The sequence below is a fragment of the Polyergus mexicanus genome, unplaced genomic scaffold (genome assembly GCF_030449975.1).
Source record: "Polyergus mexicanus isolate NDT 795.1 unplaced genomic scaffold, iyPolMexi1.0 SCAF_8, whole genome shotgun sequence".
NCBI classification, from domain to species: Eukaryota; Metazoa; Arthropoda; class Insecta; order Hymenoptera; family Formicidae; genus Polyergus; species Polyergus mexicanus.
Window position 1 is genome coordinate 3273314 of NW_027223328.1, and position 24392 is coordinate 3297705.

General features: G+C 34.7%; 1 protein-coding gene across 4 annotated transcripts; it reads left to right on the plus strand.

Moving 5' to 3' along the window:
- Window positions 1-448: 448 nt before the first annotated feature.
- On the plus strand, window positions 449-24067 carry LOC138935591 (serine/threonine-protein phosphatase 2A 56 kDa regulatory subunit gamma isoform). 4 transcript variants are annotated; one of them, XM_070300274.1, is made up of 9 exons: window positions 449-675; window positions 873-935; window positions 13888-14062; window positions 18363-18565; window positions 18916-19310; window positions 19399-19732; window positions 19809-20027; window positions 20278-20502; window positions 20570-24067. In XM_070300274.1, exons 1-9 carry the CDS (start codon window positions 673-675, stop codon window positions 20717-20719), a joined length of 1767 nt encoding a protein of 588 aa, XP_070156375.1. In that variant the 5' UTR covers window positions 449-672; the 3' UTR covers window positions 20720-24067. The 4 variants fall into 4 exon arrangements, with proteins under 4 accessions (XP_070156375.1, XP_070156373.1, XP_070156372.1 ...); XM_070300272.1 differs by lacking the exons at window positions 449-675; window positions 873-935 and adding exons at window positions 8313-8609; window positions 9895-10252 and having other exon boundaries at window positions 20570-24066; XM_070300271.1 differs by lacking the exons at window positions 449-675; window positions 873-935 and adding an exon at window positions 9181-10252 and having other exon boundaries at window positions 20570-24066.
- Window positions 24068-24392: the final 325 nt, after the last annotated feature.

Genomic DNA, 24392 nt, shown 5'->3' on the forward strand with positions numbered 1-24392 from the left:
TGGCACGCGCGACTGACACGAGTTTAACAAGTGCTGTTCGTCGGACTCGATCGTGTGTTCCCGATACCGCCGATAAAATGCCAAACCGGTCGAAGAAGGACAAGATACATTTTGCCACGGTAGTCCATCGTCGTTGTCGCCGTGTATAAACAATTTACCGTGCGCGCGCGGAACGCTCGTCTATCCGGTGGCGATGATACGGGGCGCGAAACGGAGAGGAAGATAGGAGAGAGAGAGAGAGAGAAAGAGTGAACGGTGTCTCCCGCCGCGGACGCGCGAGAAAGAGCGAGACGTATAGAGTCGAAAGAGAGAGGGAGGAGCATCGGGCATCCAAGAGACAGAGAAGGAGCGTGAGAGAGAGATTGGGGGAACAACCCCGCCAGGCGAACGGATCTCTCGTCAGCCACCCGAGGATGTAGCGTGACTCCGGTTTCTTGACCCGATCTCGATTCCGCGCGCGCGGGGCCGCCCTCTGTTCGGCGAGACTTCGGCTCGACTCGCCACCGACCGGGATTAATCGCGGCCGCGCGATCGTTCCGTGGACGATTCTCGGGGTCTCGGACGCGTAACGTCGCCGCCGACGATAGCTACGACGACGAAGACGACGACGACGACGACGACGACGACGACGCGCGTTGCAGCTCACTCGGCCGCGCGCCCGAAACGAGCGCAATGGTATGATTATTTCTTTCGCACGCGCGACGTTTCTCCTTTCATTCTCTCTCTGTCTCTCTTTCTCGCCCTCGTGCCTTTTCACCGTCGCGTTTCCTCTCTCTCTCTCTCTCTCTCTTCATCGCTATTAATTCGTTCGCGCGTTAATATCGCGAGTGCAAAAGCGCGGCAACCGGAAATTCACTCCGCTTCTGTTCCAGGAAACGGCGAAGAGCGGCAAGGACAAGGCGAAGAACGGCAAGGACGTCGACGCCGTTGACGAGGTGAGGTTATATTTTCTCTCTCTATCTCTATTCCCCTCTCTCCCCCATTGCCCTTTCCGCCGCCATCCGCTGTCCCGTGTAACGCCGTAACTTCTGTCAACGTAGATCGTCGGTATCCGCGAGTGCGATTCGTGACACTTTGCGCTCGCAGCAATAGGAACGCGTTGCTGTTTTAGCGTCCGGTGCCCTTTTCGAGAAACGTCTTGGAATTCCTCGGTGACAGATCGGCCGCGTGGCCGAGAGGATCCCCGACATCTTGCATCTTTCACTTGCATTTTGTTCCGCTTTAACGTCACACACATCCATTCATTCATACATGCATCTACATATTTAGTTTCTTTCTTCTTTTTATATATACACATATATATATGTTCAGGTTCATTTGAAGACTCTGGTATATATTACAAAGCAGAATTATTAAAGAAAGTTATTCTACGTCAGCAGAAACTGCACGTACAGTATATTTTGGTCTCGTTGAAACGTATCTAATGCATAGCTTTCAAGAAATAATAGTACATTTTACTCTTCGATATGTCTATTAATCTCTGTATTAGAATACTATTTATGTGCGATTTATATTATAGTGATATATGTTTTATGTGACTGTAAAAGAATATTTATATAACTAATGTTAATAATATATTGTATTATATGTTATAGATATAACATCCCCTTCAAAGAAACAAATCTAGAATATATATATATATATATATATATATATATATATATATGGTAATAAGAACATAAGAAGCAATGCACATAAAAATACTTTGTATAAAATTAACTTTTTCGTATACGTATGAATGTAAAACATTATTTACATACTTGAAATGAATATGAAGTATAATCATATATTGATTATTACGTGTGACGAATATAATATCTATAACATATAATTTTTTACAGTTGCGTAACTTCTCCCATGATAAACAAGTATTTAATGACAGGCAACAAATTGCACGACATATATATCTTATTTTATATCTAACTTCTTGCAAACTTAATATGGAATATCCTAGATACCGTAATTAAATAACGATAGGAGAAAGTATTTATAAAATTTAAATCTTAGCTTATAACACCTATATCTTAGACATATTATGTCACTTGTCAAATTTATCAAATCATTAATTACGATATTGTCAGAAATATAAAAGAATGATACCAATGTTTATATATATAAAAAAAAATATTAATTAACATGAAAAATGAATGACTTAATTTATATAGTTCGTTCATATATTTGTATTCTTTATAAATATTTTTTTTTTTTTTTTTTTAATAACTAATATTTCTTGCCACACTTCCTTTTTTCACGCTTGACCATGATTTCTTACAAGCGTTAAATATATGGACTTGGCAACGAAGCTAAAAACGTGCCTGCGCTCATAGTGGAGTATACTTATTATAATTGATATCGTTCAATGAGCGATCTAATTGCAGACGTTATTCGCCGAGTAGTCTGATAAGGATTGTTATCGCATCGATGTTAGAACAGTCCCGAGCTAGATGGCGCATCTGCGGCTTCAAAGGCTTTGATGTGAACGCCGTATAATGTTACAAGAAGCACGGCTACCCATGTGTGTCAACATTAATTGATATCAAATGATAAAAAAAGGAAAATGACAAGCGATCGTTGATTAATATTTCCATGCTAAAATCTGATATCACAATTGCCGATGTAGATCAATTAGATTATTTCTTCATAAATTATGTACACGTCGCAGGATATTAATGCAATTGACGTAATTTTATGGAAATTTTTATGCAGAATTCGTATTAAAAGATAGATAGAGCTGCACTATCTTTTTATGACGAGCGATATGGATAATTTAAAGCTACATTTTCATTAACATTAAATTTATCGTCGATCGTGTACTAATTTTACCTTTCGTATCTTATTTTATAATTTATATTCGGATTACACAATAACTCTTCTTTATCAAAATAATAGCGTTTCTCACGCTATTATTTTCAAAATCGCGTCGATAAAGACAAAAGAATTATTCCAAAGAAGAGAGCCGATGACAAAGATTTCGATGAATCTGTCAAACATAATCGTCGAATTATCCGTTTGCTCTTCCCGATTTTTTTTCTCCCCAGTCGGTGATTGCACAAAAGCATCAATGGCACTAACGATAAACGCGCATTGATTTGATGCCAAATATCCGTTATATATATTTAAAATACACGCATATATGACACATGCGCGCGGTTGTACTTATACCCTGTCATTTGACACTGTGTCTGCCGCCACGTGATCGCGAGCCATGTGTCAAACTCTAATTCGTCGCGCAAGATGATGCGTACAAAAAAAAGTGTACACATTCAGGTTCGTGCATACGATCTTGCATTAGGATGTTTTGACTGTACAATAGCAAAATACTGTTAAAATTATTAAAAAAAAAACATTTCCTACGTTTATACTGTTTGAAAAATCAAATGAATAAATATAGATTATAAAAAGAATTAAGATATCACAAAATAATATGATTTTTCACGTTTTCATAAAAGAAAATAGTTCCAATTAATATGTTTCGCGTCGCATCGAAGAAGATTGGATCAAAATTTCATAACAAAATTGGGCATAGCGAGTAAGTTTTCTTATCGCATTGTATTTATTTTCACATTGTATTTTATTTAGATTCTCCTGAGGCGGGTGCAACAACGCTCTCGTTAATGAGATCATACAAAAATATTGCCGGTTGTCCCACCCACTAAAACTAACCACACGATGTAGAGAACGGCGTCTTCTCTATTTTGAGCGGCATGCAAATAGAAAGCGCGTTAATAATAGCCAATACCGATGGCGCATTCCAAGCTTCGTATCGCGGCCGTTTTTTCGACGATTTACCGGGAGGCCCAGATAATGTACGCGAAATTAGCTTCCTCTTTGTCAAATCGCGAGATTATGAGTCAGAGAAAGAATTTAAAAGTATGAGGAAGCACCCAGACTATACGAAAATAGCATAGAATTCTAGAGCCATGTTCCAGTAAAGGGAAAATATTACAGAGGCGCGTGGTTCCTCTTTAGACTTCTGATAAAAGTGATCGAGAGATACTATAATAATGATATAATAATAATAAAATGACAAAGAGATTGATTAAACTTTATTAGTCTCAAAAAAAAAAAAAAAAAAAAAAAAAACTTGGCTATAAATATATAATTTTTATTATTTTATTAAATATTAAATGATATCAAGAATTGATTGAAGCCATAAAAAATGTTTAACACGCTGGACAAGCAAAGCATAAAATTTTTTTCATTACTTAAATTTTATCTAATCGGATGAAAGCAGCAAGGGATTGAGGAGTTTAAATGATCTTTTCGATATGACCTAAAAATTAAACAAGAACTCTCGAGAATATTGTCATAAAATATTTAATAATAGAGATTGAACGACGTGTTTCTTCGAGATCGATATCTATATATAGATATATACATTTAAGGGTTCGAGAAGGAGCGATGATCCAAGAGCCCTTTGCGTGATAACACATTTTCATCTCGGAATTCCATGATCGTTTCCGAAAATAGGCCACGACCGAAATAAATGTAAATCGATCAGACCGATCGAAAAGTTATGGTTTCCGTGAAGCCGCAATCGACTTCCGTTCCGCGATATAAACGCTCACTTGCATACGCAATTGTTCGTTCGATTGACGTGTAATGATGGCTACGAGTACATTTGTCACGTCATCGTAACGCGACGTCAAAGAATCGCGATAAAATCGATTTGTCGTGAGAATTGCCGGTGTCCAGGAAAATGATAGAGCGATACTACAAATATTTCGTCGTATGATCGAGATATTGGAAAGAACTTGTATAATACAATAACGGCGTAATATCCGGATGTGTCAGAAACAGCTGATGTTCACTAGAAATACATTTCATTAATAGATATATGTATCATAATGATATCACGATATATAGGGTATCCCAAAAACATTCGGTCAAATTCGTTAACACTATATTTTAGAGATGAAGACAAAGAAAAAAAAGTTTAATAAATATGTCATAATAATTGGTCCGAAAACCAATTATTATCGAATCATATCAATTTCAAAATATTTAAGTTTCTTACATTTTTTCGCCCCCTCTTTCACCAGATATCACTTCCATTGGTTTTGTATTTACGGGGTCATCTTAAAACTTTTAGTTTACGTTGCAAGATCTATCCAAAATATTGATGAACTACGGGAGCAGTATAAATTTATTTGATATACGAAACTTTCTTATTATTTTCGACCCAATTTGAGCAAGCCCTGAGAAGGCGTGCTGAAATATGTATTATTGCTGGAAGTAGTCACTTTGAACAGTTCTTGCAAATTTATACGAGTTTGATGCTAATTTATTTTCAATTATGTTGGGTTGTTCGCAAGTTTAAATTAGTGTAACTTGTTGATGGAATGTTTTTGAGATCTTGTATATTTACGGAACATTATGTCGCATTAAAGAGAAATTATAGTAATTAAATAATATTGTCGAGTAATTCGCGCTAATTATCACTAATATCTCGACCTTGTCGACAATATTCTTTAATTTTGTTCTTAGATCGTGAAATTATAATTGAGATAAATTTTAATATTTTACATTTGATTCAACGAAATCGCAATGATCGCAAAATTATTTTCTTTTTACACAAGTTCACTGAATTAACGTGTTACGAAATGTGTCAAAACATATGACAATAATTTACATAACGTACAGGTGTTAACTATTGTCGTTTTTACATGGATATCTATTTCTATCTAAATATAATAATTGTTGCAATTTTCACATATAATTTGATTTCGTTTCGTACATGCAGATTGAAATATTTAACTCGACAATATTCATTTTGGCAATATTATTGTTTACACTCGGATGACTTTTTTCGAACCATAACATTCTCTGTATAATTATGACGCATCATTTCTAAACTGGAAATTTAAAAAAATGTTACTTGAAAAAATATCAGTAAACATCTTGCATTACAGGAGATAAAAAAAAATATATATATATATAAAGATTCTACCGCGAATTGGATATATAAATGGACGTTTAAAATGTATTTAATTATTGCGTTTAATTATCATGTTCTCTCGTTGACTCATGTTGACGAAATATACGACGGGCACGCATCGTTCTTGTCACCTGCTAATAACCATATGCGGCTACGACAAACTGGCGTTTCCTGATGCACACGATTCTCGTATATGCGACTCATGCATATGTCGCACCTCCCACAGGTATTCAGAAATAGTAACCGGGTATTGTCGTTTCGTCACGCGGCGCTTAAACTCGCTTCATCATCATTGTTAGGGAATAACGAATGACAGGAAAGCGAGCCCGCGACGTGTACAAAAGACCTCGCCGCGTTCGTAATTGTTCCGTCGACGTGTATTTCATGTTAACACCGTATGTAACGATATATCGTATATCGCATCGGACATGGATGCGTGTCGGCGGTTTATTGGCAATTATTTGTTGTGACGAATAGTCTCGTACAAATTTGACGTCCGCTTTTCCTATTCATCGAGAACTCTGCGTATATTTTATTTTTAACTTTAAATATTTCAAGCAAAAATTAAATTTTATTACGTAAAACTCTCGAGATGATGCGATAAATAAGGTAAAATGAAATTTTACCATCTTTCGATGTTAAAATTTTGTTCGATCTTTCTTCTGAATTAATTTTTTTTCTGAATATTAAGTATTATAATTTGATTTTATAATAATGCATTGCTGAAGATAAGAAATATTAGAGTAATTTGGAATTTAGTGAGTGAGACAAGTGTAAAAAGAAAATATACGATATAATCTGTTCCTCCCCGGATTATATTGTATTATATCAGAAAGTACGAAACAGACTTAACACAAGTACTGCTACTCAAATAAATTTATAAATATGACATATACGTATCAATAAATTAGATTATTTATCGTTATTATACATCGCCTTCTAAAAAATTTTATCACTACCAACTAGCACATAATAATAATCGCGCGCGTGGATATACAGGGTGTCCCCAATTTAAATGGCAAAACTTCAAGAGCGTGTAGGGGATCGAAAAACTAAGACAAGAATTTGCTCGTCTTTGCTCCATTTTAGAGATAATCGCAAAAATTCAATCTCTCATTGTCAGTTGCTCTCTCGAGTCGATTGGCACCGAATAAACTTTCCGCTTCAAGGTTCCTTACATATGTAAACACTCGATGTTATCCTTTACGGTGGCGATCAATTCAAGAGAGCAATTAAGAGACCGAATCATAGATGCAGTGCACCAAATATCATTAGAACAATGTCTAGCTGCAATTAATGAGGTCAATGCTAGATGTAATGCTTGCATTGCTGCAAGAGGGCAACCATTTTGAACAATATCTGCATTAAATAGATAATAACATCAATAAAATGTAAGAAAATAAGTAAAAAAACGTAAACTTGTTTTTTTTGTGATTTTCTCCAAAATGGAGCAAAAACGAGCAAACCTCTAAAGGACTTTATGTCTTAGCTTTTCGGTCCCCTACACGCTCCTGAAGTTTTGCCATTTAAATTGGGGACACCCTATATAAATACATTATGTAAGAAAATAATTTGCATTTTATCTAAATTTGATTCTATTTATAAAAATTCTGTAATTTTATGCAACTTGTTAGAAAAGATTAAAAAATCTACTAAAGTTTTTTATACACAATTTTATGTACTACTTTATAATTTATTCAAGTATAAATTCTCACATTTACAAAAAATGTTTATTCTCTTTAAATTCTAAACAAGAATTATTACATGTATAATCATTTCTCAACGTTGATGCTTGTTAGAAGAATGAAACGCTGGAAGGTTTCTTATTCCTATTCTACATTTACGTTATTATTATTATATTTTGTGAAAGAAAGCTAAGACAATAACATATGCAAAGGCAATAATCGTCTTCTTCTTTTTCTGAAGAATAAGAATATAATTTTTTAACAAGAAAAAAAATCGTGAAGAAGATGAACACGACTTATTCTTATATCTTATTCGCGTCTTTCTTTTCCCATCTCATCTCTAAGTAAAAATTCCTTTCTCTCCAGAAAGCGAGCGTATCTAGTAATTGCTCCACGAGCATTCGAAACCTCTTCGTCTTCCTTCTTACCCCGATTAGGGTCGTCAAGAGCTTAGATACGAATACGCGTGTATGTATCATATTCGACCGCGAGATGAAACGTAATTCCTCGTAATTGGCTTGAGGGTTAAGGTCGTACATAGCGGCCTTGAACGATCGGCGTCGATCGGACGCGGCGGCGTGCCCGCGAGATCCGATCACGCTCGCCAAAACTTACGATACGTGTACATACACGAAAGTGTCGCAAGCGGCTGGCTGCGATTCTCGGTCACGAGTGCACGCTCGCCGCTCGCCTCTGACAGTTCGCTCCCGTCGTAGCCGCTGGTCACTGTCGCCGTCGCCGCCTCCGCGAAGAATCTCGGGCGTCCGTCGCGTCATCGGCGACGCTTCTCGTTCGCTTCTCTCTTTCCCTCTGTCTCGATATCTCCCTCTCTCTTTTTCTCAAATCGTTAGCGTCGCGACGGGCAAGTTTCCGCCCGGAGGAGCCCTCTCTCTCACTCTCTCTCTCTCTCTCGCACGCGCGCGCGCGCGAGAGAGAGGAAACGGCGTCGCCGAGGATTTCTCGGATGAAAATCGGATGACGAGAAGGTGACGTTTCTCTCCTTTACGACGCGTCGCGAGGAGTGCAATTCCAAGTGCAGCGTGCCTTTGTGCGTGTCCGCGACTAGATCAGCTCACGAGAATATTCTCCGCGCTGGACAGCGTGGAGGAATATTTATATCTCCTCGCGCACGGGAATATCGCGAATTCTCTCGAGTATCCCGTGAGAACGGCCGGAGAAAACGCACGCGTTTACTTATTGTTAGCGTCGCGAATCGCGATCTCCATTCGATAATAATCCAAGTTAATTAATGTTTTATGTGTGCATGGAAGATAAATAAAAAAGAAGTCGAAACGAGATAGACAGATTTAAATATACATGTTTTTATTTATTATGAGAAGATATCATCGTAAGATGAAATAAATTATATCGGGAGAAAGTAAACTAAACGTACTGTAATTATGTATGGGAGAGAGTTACGTTATGATTAATTAATATAAAGAATATATCATGTAATTAGAAAATATATTATCTTAGAATTAATTCAATAATCGCGATGGATAAAAAAGATTTAATCTAAAAAATATTTTTAATTTGTAAAATAAAGAGAATTGTCGGAGAGCGATACGTTATCAATCGCGTAAATTACGTCACGTCGCGCGTCACATATAAAGAGATTGGTCTTCGAAAATATTGGATTACAAGACACCGCGTGACGGCCAGCGACAGCAAGATAATATATTTACTCTCTCATCACTTTCGATTATCGATCTAAAATAATCGCGAGTGCGAAACGCCGGTGCAAAGACTGCGGCGGCTTTTCCTAATCTTAGATAAGAAGAAGTCTCTACTTCTCTCTTCTTCTTCTTCTTCCCATCCTCTCTCCCTCTCTTTCTCTCGCCCCCAGACATTCCGTTCCATCGACTTATTTTTATACATACATCGGCCTTTTCGCGCGTAAACTACTCGCAAGACAACTGTCATCGTTGTAAATAGATCGAGTGTAACCGCTAACGCAGTTTATCATTTCAATGGTTGTATCCGGAATTTTCACTCTTTTCTTTTTTTCCAAAACTGTTGTCCTATAAATATCCTAAACTGAATGAAAACCCTCGAGAATTGACTTTGCACAGTCTAATAATTAATAATACAAAAATTGCGTTTTCCTCATTTTTTTAAATAAATAATACCTTTACGTTGAATTTCACATCGATATATTCTGTATCTCGCGAGATATTCAATTTAGTATATTACAACAAAAAAAAAAAAAAAAAAAAAAAGGTAAATAAACCGACGCGTTTCCCTCGAATATTTCGCGGAATATTCCCATAGGCATGCATACGGGGATGCACTCTCAGGTGCCGGCGGGAAGAAAGCGGATATTCCCGGTGGATCGTGAAATGGTGAATCGGCTGTTCGACAGCTGTGTGTGATTGAAATTCTTCCCGTCACGTGAGAAGGGCGGATCTCGCGAATGCGAGAATCATGTTGCGTCCTGACGCCGCAAGACTGTTTTTCCTGGGGCGGGTTACTGCTATGCTGCGCCGATAGTGAATTATTCCTTTCCTGGACGGATCATTGTTCCGGATATATATATATATATATATATATATATATATACATCGCTGGAATGCAGAGTAAGATGCAAACTTTCAGCGGCCTCGCCTTCGGGAACGTGTTTAAGAAAAAGGCAGGTTTTCCTTGGAATCTATTCCGAACGATGCGCTCGCTTGTTGAATATTCGACAAATTTCGTCGACGCCTGTGACGTGACAAACTTATCGTTTAATAAATATTTAACACTTTTCTCAATTTTTTTATATTCTGTTTTAATGGGGAAAAAAAAAATATTTTTTTCATTAAAGAAATAAATTATAATAATCGCTTTTTATATTGTATAATCGCCTCTTATCTTCTGCATTTATTACATAGTCACTTGCATCAATTTTAATAAACATTATTTAATTCTCACTATGATTCTCAAACTCGAAATTTGTCAAGTAGATGCAATGTGTAAGACAATTACATTTTTTTATTTATTTACACTATAATTTATAATTAATAATTACGTATACTTTCTGGAATATTATTATTAGACATTATTAAGTAAAATCAAAGCTTTTTTTTTTTCCAAGATAATCTTTTTACTCGTTCTTATTCGATCTAGCATGGGATGATATTGAAAAGTAAGATCTTTTCTCCGATATTGATATATATCAGCGTATACTTATCAAACGTGATTGATATGATAATTAAAGATATACAACAATTTTTCAGTGTGACATTAGTTTTGCTTGTGCGGGATCAATATATATAGATAAGTGCGTATAATCGATATCGAGAATGCGCATTACTTTTATAGCGACGTCGGAAACAGCATTACGCAAATAACATTAATATAAAAATACAAAATATCTCGTATCATAATATGATTCAAGTATCATAGATTATTGCGTTTCAATTGATGAGTTTATCAGAGCAAAGGTCAATGACTTTTAATTTGTTTACCCTCGTCTATATAGAGATTGACATATAAATTAAAAAAATTAATTTGAACTTTGAACCTGTCATATATATATATATAGTTCAATTTATAATTATATTCTTATCATCTTTGTTTATCTTTAAAGATCTTTATTATTTTATTTTATTTCTATTTTATTTATTTATGTATTTATTATTAATTTTTATCGCTTTATTATTATACGTATATTACTTGAAAATATGAATAATATTGCAAGAGAAATTAATATATTATATTTTCAATGACAAATAGAAATCATCTCTGTATTTTAATTTTAATACAATTATAGCTTTATGAGAATATCATGCTTATGATATATTATGACGTATATTATGTATTTTAATCATATTTAATTAAAGAAAAATGATATTTATATATATAAAAGAAGTGAGACTGCTCGTTCAGCTCAACGAAACAAGAAATAATAGAAATCGACATATTGATATGAATCAACCGTAGCTCTATGTCAAATAGCGTCTCGCGTGTAATCACTCTATTTTATCAGAACTGGCATCGCCTTCATTCGAAATAATTAATGACTTCTGATGAAAGATGCGAAATGCATTTTGCACGTCCCTCGAGCGAGGGGAAGTTACAATATAATAGAATCTGCAATAACTTAATCTTTAACCGTGAATTTTAATACCCATCGACCTCTTCTCGTGTAAAAAAGCACTCATTTTATAAGCTATTATTATTTCAATAAATTATAATTATATTTTTTAATTATAATATATAATATAATAAATTATAATTATAGTTTTTAATTATAATTTAATTACTTATATCTCATTTTTGAAAACAATGTTTTTATGGACAAATAGTTTCCTTTAATGCTTCTTGGATAATAAGCTTTTCAACGTTTCGAAGGATAAGGCATCGTCCGATAAAAGTTTATTACATCACTTTGTCACGAAATAACTTCTGCATATTGCTCAGAAGCTTTTACGAGTTTTTTTTTTTTTTTTTTTTTTTTTTTTTTTAAGTTCTCTCTCACTCTCTCACAATTATTATAGCAGTAGATACTAGATTTCACTGGGAGACGATGTGTCGTACGCCTTCTTTGTTCATCAAGCGTACGTGTTCGCACATAAATGTTCTTCTAAAGATATAACAGCAAACAAATTCACTGCAACGAGTGACGGTAATGTAAACTCCGCAATAGTTCATTAGACCGTGATTTGTATCTATTTTTATTCGCTACTTACGGACGCCCGTTGCGCTTTACTAACACCTCTTTATTATGTATTTAACTTGCCCATGTTACCTGCCATAATACTGCGCAGATGCCTTATTGATTACGCAATGTTTTGTCATGTATTCACACAACGTCGAATATCTCGAGACGAACGAGCTTCAACGTAATACCTCGAGAAAAAAACAAACATATTTCACTCGAAATTAATAATAAATTAATTTTCTTATCCATTTTCGTAATTCCAATTAATTTATATAATCCTATAATTATTAAAATTATATAACTTTGCGTATAAATTACATGTTTGTTAAAATATGAATTACGAAACAACCGACTGATCCTCGATCTTGTTACAAACGGCGTAGAATACCGTAGAAAAGAATCGGTGATTGTTAATTAGATATTCAATATTGCGCCCGAGAACTTCGAAAGCGGAACCGATCGGGAAAGTTAGCGAAGAAAGCTCGTGTAACTAAAGTAAATTATCTCGATCGGTTTTGTAATAAAGCCGCCATGCGAGAAGAAGGGTATCTGATTGAATTCATTACCAACGGGGGATGCCAACGGGGTTCATTTGTTCGGTCGACCTAGCCGCAATCCAGGATGAAACAAGGCGTTTGTGTGTGTTTGCGATTTGTAACTGCGATCGAAGACGAATAAAAGGAACGATGTTTGTTCGCGTGTTTTTTTTTCTCTCTCTCGCAAAGTTCATGGCCGCATCTGTTAACGAGTAAAATGATTGGTGTAACATAAGCTCTATATACGCAGTAAGATTATTCGCAGCTTTCTTTCTTCAATAAAAATTTAATTAAACGATATTCCTTCACTTCACTTTTTCCAGTACACGATATTGAATATTTTAGCAAAACGAAGCATTAAATAAAAATGTTTAAAAAGTCCATTAAAAACTGTTAGAGAGATCATGATATTATATTGTGTATAGTATTTCGATTCGAGAAATTTGATTCGCGAAATGCTCTTCAATTAATTATAATGGATGAATTGTTTGTGCTTCAATATATATATATATATATATATATATTTTTTTTTTTATTAAAAAAAATTAATTCTATATAGTTCTGAACACGAGCGTGAATTTATAGACACCCTGTAGTTCCAGTTCTGATAGTTATAAAGAGATCACGTACCGTGCAGTTTTTTTTTTTACGCATCGTATACCGTACAGGATCGTTATGGAGGTCGACGTCGCTTCCTCGCGTTCCATTTATGTAACGTTAATCTGATCAGTGATCTATCGCTCGCGATCGATCGTTTACCTGCGACTCGCATTAATAGGAAGACGAATTACCGCGGATTAAATCCGCTAATCATCGACGTTTGTTCAGATTTAACTTACACATTTAACACCTACTTCATTCAGTTTAAAATAGATTACTTGCGTTAATTAAACATCTACTTTTAATATTTATGAAGAATATTACATGCGGATGTACAATGAAAATTTCAAATCAAAAGTACAATGTAATTCAAAAATGTTAATTCTTTTTTATTTAAAATCAATTATTGTAACATATCTGTGTATCTTTAATTATTTACAAATTTTATATCTATTTTTAATATTGTTTTTTTTTTATCTTCCACAGGCAAGCAAGATGACCGGGGGACCTCCGGTGGGTAATGCACCGCCTCCGCCTACGCTCATCAACAAAATCAAGTATCAACCCGGTGGACCTGTAATTAAAAAGGATAAACGACAAAGCAGCTCGAGGTTCAATATATCGAAAAATCGGGAATTGCAAAAATTGCCGCTATTGTCCGGTAAGTTTTTATTATGAAACATTGTATTTCACGAAACATGCGCATTGACTCTAAACTTGGCAGTATATCCTATATAAGATACGCATCTCTCTATTTTTCACTGTTTATATTTGCAATTTCCTGTTTACATCTAAAGCATGTTTTTAAATTAAGATTAATATAAATCATGTATTTTTCACACGTGTGGATCATGCTATATATAAAGCTTGTAGAATAATTTATAAATTTTAAATTTATTTTAGCATGATAATTTTTATTTTTAAACAGTGTATTTTTAATTATTTTATTATACGTTTTGTAAATTCTATATTTTCAAAAATATTTTGTCTATATACAATATATATATAATATTATTTTTCTTAATTTCGTCAAGGGTTAGGATATAATTCTTTGGATAAATTTATTCTAAACTTAATAGAATATGAGGTATTATTTTAAATAATACGGGTATACTAGAGAAATAATAAAAGATGAGATTTATCTTATGTGAAAAAATTATTATCTTAATAAATAAAACAATTAAAATGGGCATTGGAATTCAATGTTTTTTACATCTGTGTTATCGGCGTTCTATATTGTAATTAAAATGGGGAAAAAAAAATGTTTGCACGTCATACAACGAGCATATCTCTTTACGCACGACGTATGATATTACTTGTGCAATTACTATAAATAACTTTGAATCTGAAATGAATTTAATCGACGACATATAGAAATCGACACAAGAAGCTACATAGACGTATGACCATAACTGGACAATTAGTTCAGGGCAAAGAGCGGGCGAGCAAATGAGCAGAGGCACACGATAATGATCGAACAAACAACTGAGAGATGGGTAAGAGGCGAAAACGAGAGCGGCGGAGAAGAAGAAGAGAAGAGAACGACAAATCGTTCCTCCTGTCCTTTCCCAATATAATGCCGGTCAATCGAGGTTGTGCAAGAGTGCCTCCTACGTCACGAGTATATCGATTGCGCGTGCGGCGGGGGTCGCGCAAGCGCCTCGGATTCACGGTTCCCCGTTTTGCCAACGTAAACAGTCACGTCGCCCCCCCCGTCCACCAGCCAGCCATTTCAGCATCCCTTGTTGATCTCTTCTCCTCCAATCGCGCCGAGACCCGCGCCCGCACCCTCGCGAGAGCTCTACCTGGCCGCGGCTCTACCTGCATCGAGTTCCACGATAAGGGGGGATTGCGGGACGGGGGATGGGGGGAGGGGTTTATCAACCCCGTGACCGATCGAGAGATGACCCGCGAGATCCTGGCGAGGACCGGCGAGTTCATTGACCGCCGATGCCACTTAGGCAGAATCTCCCTGCCGTCCCCCTCTCTCGCCCGACCACCCCCAACCATTCCTCTCCATCCCATCCCCCCGTCTCTCGTTAACGCGGTCACCGGGTTCCGGGGAGCCGCGAGAATGCGCCGCCTAGTGCTCGCCGGTGTTTCGTAGGGGTGATCTCGCAGCGCGAACACCCCGAAGAGAGAAAGGCCGTGAGGAAGGCTCGCCTCTCTCTGGTCGATCGATTGACGCGGACGAAGCAACAGATTGTTGCGAGCGTTAAACAACGACGGGAATTAACGGCGAACGGACGCCGGGTGTTCTGTCGGTGGTGGGATTGTTATTGAGAATCGGTGGAAAAATCCGATTAAGGGCGGACACGATCGACTTTCGAAGCTCGATGAAGACTTTGAAGACGCTGATTCACGGGAAAAGCTGGATTATTTCAGGCGGATGGATTTTACGGAAAATATTAGAAATATTTGTTGGAAATGTGATTGCATAATTGCATTGAAAAGAAAAATAATTTAAAGAGAATGTGTTGGAGAAAATTCTAAGATGTTAATAGTTTTGTCTGGCGAATTTAAAAAGTTGGTGAATGTTGCATGTTAAAAACATTCCGTTCGAAAGTTGGTGAATTTTATCGTTTACACAGTTTCCGGTTAAGCGAGTGAAATTTTGCAATTTAATAGGTTTGTAATAGTTGTTGAGTTCTTTGATTAAGAAAAATAGTTTTGCGAACCAGCTTGGTGAAAAATAATATAAGATCTCTGATAAAATAATAACGCGTTTTAATTTGAGTATTCAATACATTTATACATTACACGAAGAATCGCATATTAATTAATAAATGCAAAACGCATAATAATTATTATGGGAGGACTTAACATATTATATATTAAAATATAAATAAATAAATATTTATAAAATGAATCAGATTTATTAGTTAGCGGAAAATAATATTTTTACGTATATAATTCATATTGCATATTGCTTTGTACATTTATAAATAAAATTTGTATACGCAGTAATTTAATATTATATTGTATTTGCTGACACAATTTCTTTGTGCGAAAATATTCTCGCAACATGCTGTAACAATCGCGATTCATATTGATTTACTTTAAACTACAGTTTATTATTATTTCTGCATGGTTCGGCAAAACAAAATCACGTTTCCTTTGCGCGAGCAACGCGAAAAATAATGTGGGAATCTAATAAAAGTGATTCGTGGAAGATCGACAATCGCCGCGGCCTAATAAAATATCATCGAGTAAGCGAATAATAAAAAATAAAAACACTCTCCGGAAATTCGTTTCCGTCCGAGTCGGTGAAATCCGCAAAAAACTGGGGCAAAAAAAACAACAAATTTAACACAGAGAGAATAATATCATTACATTATCTTATACGAGTAATAATATTTACAAACTCAATTATCAGTTATCTGTAAGTAAAATTTCAATCTAATATAATAACGAAAATTATTATGGAAATTGAAGAGAATAATCACGAAGACAGGAAACATTATTGATCGCGACTTTGACATATCAGGAGACCAATTCTGGAAAATGTGTTTATGTATGTATGTGTGTGCGTGAACCTAAAGTGTTGCAAATTATTATGAAAAGGTATACAAACAGATCTCTGCTCAGTTCGATGTGTATTTGAAGAGAGATTCGCCAATGAGTAAAATGCGAGTGTAAGGTCGTAACACATATTATAGTATCGTGCGATGGTTCATGTCGGTGGAATTAGCCCATCTCTGGGCGGCGCTCTGCCCAAAAGTCCCAGTTTTCATCAGGGTCTTGCTTTGGCGACGGTGTTGCCCCAGGACTTGAACAAGGGTTACCCGGTGACCTTCGCCCTGCACTATCAACCTTTGCAACCTCTTCTAATCGGTAAAGCTCTCCGTCGCTTCAATCAGTTTTACGGATTATTTTCACAAATTCGACTGCATGTCAAATTTTTATTACAAGATTAATGCGTTATTTAAATACATTATCGATTCGCCATCAAAATATAATAATTATATCTCGATAAATAATATTTACAATTTTTCTTTTTACTTTTTATTTTTTTAAATCTGTATTACATTGGTAAAAGAATTGTTTGAGAATAAGACATTCACGAAATGTCGAATCGTGATAAATCGATCTTGTTACTTCTATTATGAAAATCGCCAGGAATAGTAGACGATAAATAATGCCTCGGTAACAGTCGCGGTATTTTGAAGGTCGCTATCGATTCTCCTGCAGAACCTGCTTGATTAAATCAGGAAAGCAGAACATTTTTCAGATTTTGGATCGAAAGTTTACCGTTTGTTATAACTTGCTATTAAAATTTGCATAAATATCGACTGCCTAACAACCCTACGATAAACCCTTTTCGTGAGGAATAAAGGAGATTTATTAACATCTGCAATAATTATCTATGTAGATTGGAAGGTTCAGAAAAGCAAATAGAATATCGATTATCGCGTGCTTCACTTCTACCAACGCCATAAATTATATTTCAAATATACTTATCATTGTCAGAAATATTTTGTTAAACTAACTTTGCTCCCACATTGAGGATTATAAAATTATTTCAAAACCGAGACTGTTAATATTCTGGGTATTTATAAGCGACATAATTTTTTATGCATTGTAACAATTTTATATAACAGCAAGATAAAATCGCCAATTTATCATATTTCGTCAATAAGAACTTTATACTTCCGTCGATAATATCTCAAAGTATGAAACATAAATTGTCGGGGGATTTAAATTCGTTCAAGAATCATTTCTCATTTATGTCAAGAAGGCAAATGAAAAAACTATCTGTTGCACCAGCAGAATAATTCGAACGAGAAAAAGAAACAGGCGGTGCAAAAAAAAATATAGGTATTCGAATATGCTCGATATTCATATAGACTAATATGATTAATAGCGACAAGGTACGCGATACATCCATCGCGCTCTGTATTTATCGTAAAGGCTGCCAAGTGCGGCGTGACCTATTAATCACCGTTTATATCTGATTCCAGAAACGCAACAGGGAAACGAACGGGAGGAACTTTTTATACAGAAGCTACGGCAATGCTGCGTCCTCTTCGACTTCGAGTCCGATCCCTTGTCAGATTTGAAATGGAAGGAGGTAAAACGCACTGCCCTCCACGAGATGGTCGAGTATGTAACCAAAAACAAAAATGTTATCACCGAAGCGATATATCCCGAGGCGGTAAACATGGTAAGCAGCATATTATTTAATATATTCTGCGTAAAAGCATGGAGATTCTTGCAAATCGCATTATATTTTTTCCAAGAATTGAAAACGGGTCTACGTAAGTGATAGAAAATTCGATTTGTATAAAAATGGAAATAAACTGTACGCGATAAAGTAATAAATATATGGAAATATATAGAACAATGTATATATAAGAATTATATACATAAATTTTTTTTAAATAAAAGATTTTTTTGGAATATTTACATTGTTTTACATTTTTTTCAAAGAAGATGCGAAAACATAATTTAAATAAAATAAACGCTTTGAAAATAAAATTGAAAGTTTTACTAAGATCATGAAAATCCTGGCAGTTCGCTGTGAACCTGTTCCGGACACTACCTCCGTCATCAAATCCTAACGGCGCAGAATTTGATCCGGAGGAGGATGAGCCGACGTTGGAAGCAGCTTGGCCGCACTTGCAGCTTGTCTACGAATTTTTTTTGCGATTGCTAGAATCGCAGGACTTCCAGCCATCTATAGCGAGACGCTACATAGATCAAAAATTCGTGCTACAACTCTTAGAGTTGTTCGATTCTGAGGATCCGAGAGAGAGGGACTTTCTCAAGACGACCCTCCATAGGATTTACGGAAAATTTCTGGGCCTCAGAGCGTACATTAGGAAACAGATAAATAATGTTTTCTATCGATTTATATACGAGACGGAGCATCACAATGGCATCGCAGAGTTGCTTGAAATCTTAGGAAGGTAATAATAACTTTAATAATAATGATATATACATTGTAAATTTCTCATATATATAAATTATATTCATCGATCTTTATTTTTTTCGCAGTATCATAAACGGCTTTGCTTTGCCGTTAAAGGAAGAGCACAAAGTCTTTTTGTTAAAAGTCCTACTACCTTTGCATAAGGCTAAGTCATTATCCGTGTACCATCCGCAATTAGCGTACTGTGTCGTCCAATTTTTGGAAAAGGATCCGTCGTTAACGGAACCTGTGATTAGAAACTTGCTGAAATTTTGGCCAAAAACACATTCCCCTAAAGAAGTTATGTTCTTGAACGAACTTGAAGAGATCTTAGACGTCATCGAGCCAGCTGAATTTCAAAAAGTCATGGATCCGTTGTTTAGGCAACTAGCCAAATGTGTCTCGTCACCGCATTTCCAGGTAAGCGTGCAATTTTGTTTTCCGTTTTTTTATACAATTGTTTTTTCTTCTATATGCTTCGCTTGGTTTTTTTCAGGTGGCGGAAAGGGCTCTCTATTATTGGAATAACGAATATATAATGTCCTTGATATCGGACAATTATTCCGTCATCTTACCAATAATGTATCCAGCTTTTTATAGAAACTCCCGCAACCATTGGAATAAAACGATCCATGGTTTAATTTATAACGCCCTGAAACTTTTTATGGAAATGAATCAAAAAGTATTTGATGAGTGTACAACACAATATTATCAGGTATGTCCACGAGCAATAGTTTATATTTTCAATATGCATATACTGGGTAAATAAATCGCTGAAACATATTTAGTATTAAATAAAAATGATAGAGTGAAAAATGACGAGTTAGTCGTATAGTTAGTAATGCATTGAATAGTAAATGTGAATTTATAATTATAATCTCAAAACTACACAATTCTACATTGACTTGATTTGACAGAAAGATTAAATAATAGTAATTGTTCTTTCTGTTTTGGATATTTGATAGGAGCGTCAAAGGGAGCGAAAGCTCATGAAAGATCGAGATGAAGCATGGATGCGCGTAGAAGCGCTCGCTATGAGGCATCCAAATTATAATACGGCAAATAAAAGCACAACGAATAACACATTATATATGTCACCACAGCATATAGATAACTCGCCGCCCGACGAAGACGGTGATACGGATCAAACTCCGCTTACTTTGGAAAAAATCGAAGCTAAAGCTAATGAGGTATGAATTTATATTTGTGTAAAGTTAAGAATTTTAATGTTTTTTAAATGAATTTTTCATCATGTAGGCGAAGAAAATGACAAACGTAAACAAAGTAAAGCCGCTTTTACGAAGGAAGAGCGATTTACCACAGGACTCGTATACAATGCGGGCATTGTCTGACCATAAACGCGCCGATGAATACCTTGTCACGCCGCCAGATCCGAGTAATTGCTAGTCTCTACCACAAGCCCTTCCCATGTATCCTCTGTTTTGCTGTAGTAACATCGGAAGTTAGCTTTTTTTCTAGAGGAAAACGGCTATAAGCACGCAAACAATTTGGCAACAAGAATCCCATTGTGCGAAATCAATAACCGTATTATTATTTCAGCATGTATCACATTGTATTTGTTTACTTTAATAGAGAAAAAGAAAACCCTACTCTTTCCCGCCGCGCATTGTGCGATTCAACGAGACGGTATATAGGTATTCATAAAAGCTTACAGAAGAGACTTTTATTCTTCGTAGAAATGCGTTGTATTTATTTCTTCATTACGAGAAAAAGAAAATTACAGCTGTGAGTGGAACTGTAATCACATTGTTATATAAAATATGCGGTAAGCGAAAAGGGCTCTAAATACATTACTCGTAGAATCTCCATCACATTGGAGGTACTTTAGGATGCTACTTTCTTGCTACGTCTCAACAATAAAATAATACACGAATAAGGTACATAAGACGAGATGATTACGGATATTGGGGTTGTAACGGATTTGGTATATTCTACAAAAGATTTTATATACTGATAAGAGAGATTATGTATGCGCGGGAATGTGATCGCGAAGATATAAACGTATGCTCGATGTTGTAACCCATACTATGCGCGCTATGCGAGCTTGTTGTGTTAACAATCTTGCGAATAATGTTTCCATTTATGTGAAAATGATATATACATATATAAATATACGTACTTGCTTTAACACTACAGGCTCGTAGTTAAAGGAGAAACGAATAAATGAGATGACGAAGGGAAAAGAATATACGCTGGTACGCGTTATCTTAGGATGTATATGATAGTGCTATTTTAAAAATAATAGATTGCTACGAGAATATCTGAATATTTCTGAGTGTACTACTTTTATATCTGTTGTGCCTAGATGCCTGTGGAATGCATTCACGAAAAAAAAAGTATGCCTCCGCGCGCGGGGCCTATATATTGCAAACAGCAAAAAAAGCAGCGAATTTACATGTCGCTTTGCCAAATATAATCGATATTACAGGATTTCAGTAATGCTTGCGTAACATGTTGCGTTGTTAACTCATTGACCTTGGGATTAATTAAAAAGATTATACTGTTGCGGCCACAAAAGATGGGGAGGAAGAAAAATAAAAGAAGAGAAGGAGAGAAATATTAAGATACGTTTAGTCTTTGCGCTGCTGGCAAGTTGTTACGTTAATAATTGTCGAGGATACCTTGTTGAACATAGATACGATAAGCACTTATATTAAATATTAGAAATTAAAGCTACGAAGAGAGATAGATTTAAATATTATTTACTTATTAATTATTCCTACTCACACGAAAAATGGCCATTTCAGCAAATTGATCATTAATTAGTTATTAAATATCATTATATAATTATTAATTATTACATTATTTTTAGTAATGAGATGAGTATAATGATACGAAAGTAGGGTAATAGTAATAATGTAGCTGGCATGCCTTGTGAATCTGTTTAATCTATATCTGGAAACCTGCGCTTTCCAAATTAGATTGATAATAAATAAATTGCGCATTTCCTAGAAAAGACCGTTACGTCAGAAAGGAAGAAAAGGAAAAAAAAAATTACTCTCGCCGCATGCAGCAACTCGAAAAGACATCGAATCAGATAGTCTCCGCGAATGTGAATGTATGCGCCTGCAAAAGCTTAAATTGAGTCATAGAGAGCTGAAAAAATCGTAATAATGATGATGATAATAATAATAATAACGCCGTTGTTAAAATGATATAGAGCTGCCGGGTCATTTTACACATGTAATAAAAACATGTTAACTTTACGTTGTACCGTGAAAGTTCTTTCATACGTAGTACGTATAAAAAGCACGATAAAAATATCCGCGATATTATATATTTTTCTTTTTCTTTTTTTTTTTTTTTTTTATATAGAAATTCAAACAAGGATTGAAATTAGTATAATTTCATTCTAATTCTAATGTAAAAGTATAAAAAAAGATCTATGTTTATTTGTGACAATTGAAACGGCGTAAGGGATTTTTCATTTATAGTATTTAAATAATTCAAATCTCATTATTAATATTGGTCTCAATTCTCGATTTCGATTTTCATATATAAACACGAGAACATGATTCTTGCATATTTTTTCTTATGCATTTACAACATTTTAGAAATTAAATTAATGGAAATTATATATTTTATATATTATATATTCATATCGGAATTATATGTATAATGCATATACATACATTATATATCAAATATCACGGTTTCAATCTTTGAGTTTGAATCAAAGTCTATCAGAGTCTACAATATCTCGCTTGTGTACGGCATATGGGAGGGAGAAATGCTCTTTATATCCGTGATTTTTGAGATCGAGCGCATTAAAAAATCTTCGATTAAATCCGACAAGAAAAGGAGATGCAAGCTCATCGTGTTCAGTTTACGTTTCGTGTATTTAGAATATATAATTATTATATATTATAATACAATTATACAGTATAAATAATATAATTTTTTTTAATGCATTCTTTTTTGAGTTTTAAAAACATGCTTGTCTTGTCAATATATTGGCGTCGATTCTTGGCATCTTTTTATATTTCCAACAATCCTCATTTTTTTTTATTTTCTAAATTCATATAGTATATATATATTATTTTTTTATATATGTATGATGCTTATAAATTAATATATTTTCAAATGATCACGTTATCATTATCGAACACGATGATCGTTCAGCATAATTATTGACTAAAGAACCACTATAAATTATAAACTAAAAAAAAACATTTTTTAACTTTAAAGAAAAGAAAATTGTTTTGTTCTGCTTTTAACTTTATTTGTTTTTATATAAATAATATTCTTTATGTTTTTATTACAGCAAGTTTACGCAACTTGATTTTTGTAATCACTTTATAATATACACGTACGTATATACAGAATTTAAAAAAAAATACCCCAATCTACCCCACACTTTGTATGATAAATGAATGTATGCCTGTAGTATTACACAATATCTGTGCCGCAAAACTGAATCGAAAGAAATGAAGTAAGAAAAAAAGAAAGATTTTAATATCGCATAAATGTAAAATCTTAATAGATAATTTTGTTATAAGGGCATCTCTCTAAGCTGCTGCAGGATTTTCTATATATATATGTGATATTTAAATTATCCTCTCTTAGATATATATCATTAATCATTATAGAAAGTACATCATCGCGTGCAAGAAAATCTGCTATTTTCAAAAAACAGATTTTGTTGTCTTCTGTCTAGTAATTATTTTGTTCATTGCATATTATTCGAGCGATCGATGATATTTCACATATACGTATAACATATATGTATATATATATATTCTCTTGCAATTTGTTAAAAAACATAGTTTTATAGTAAATAAAAAGAATTACAAGAGAAATTATGGTGGGTACGTTCTTACGACAAAAAATATTCTATAATAATAACTTGACGATGTATACATATGATATATTGCAAATGATGCTTGTAAGACTTTAATGTCGAGCCGCATGAAGTATATACATCTAAACGTGCAATTAAAAAATATATTTCTTTAATTGCTCAATGATATAATGTAATTTTTATTACATAATATAATATTTCAATATGATTGATATTTAAAATTTTTAAAATAGCTTAAATTGCAACAGTAAAATATTT

Coding starts and splice junctions, on each gene's coding strand:
- LOC138935591 (XM_070300272.1), top strand. CDS start 10,037: ATGCGAGAATCATGTTGCGTCCTGACGCCGCAAGACTGTTTTTCCTGG. Junction 10,253..13,887: donor GGAACGTGTTTAAGAAAAAG/GCAGGTTTTCCT, acceptor TATCTTCCACAG/GCAAGCAAGATGACCGGGGG. Junction 14,063..18,362: donor AAAATTGCCGCTATTGTCCG/GTAAGTTTTTAT, acceptor ATCTGATTCCAG/AAACGCAACAGGGAAACGAA.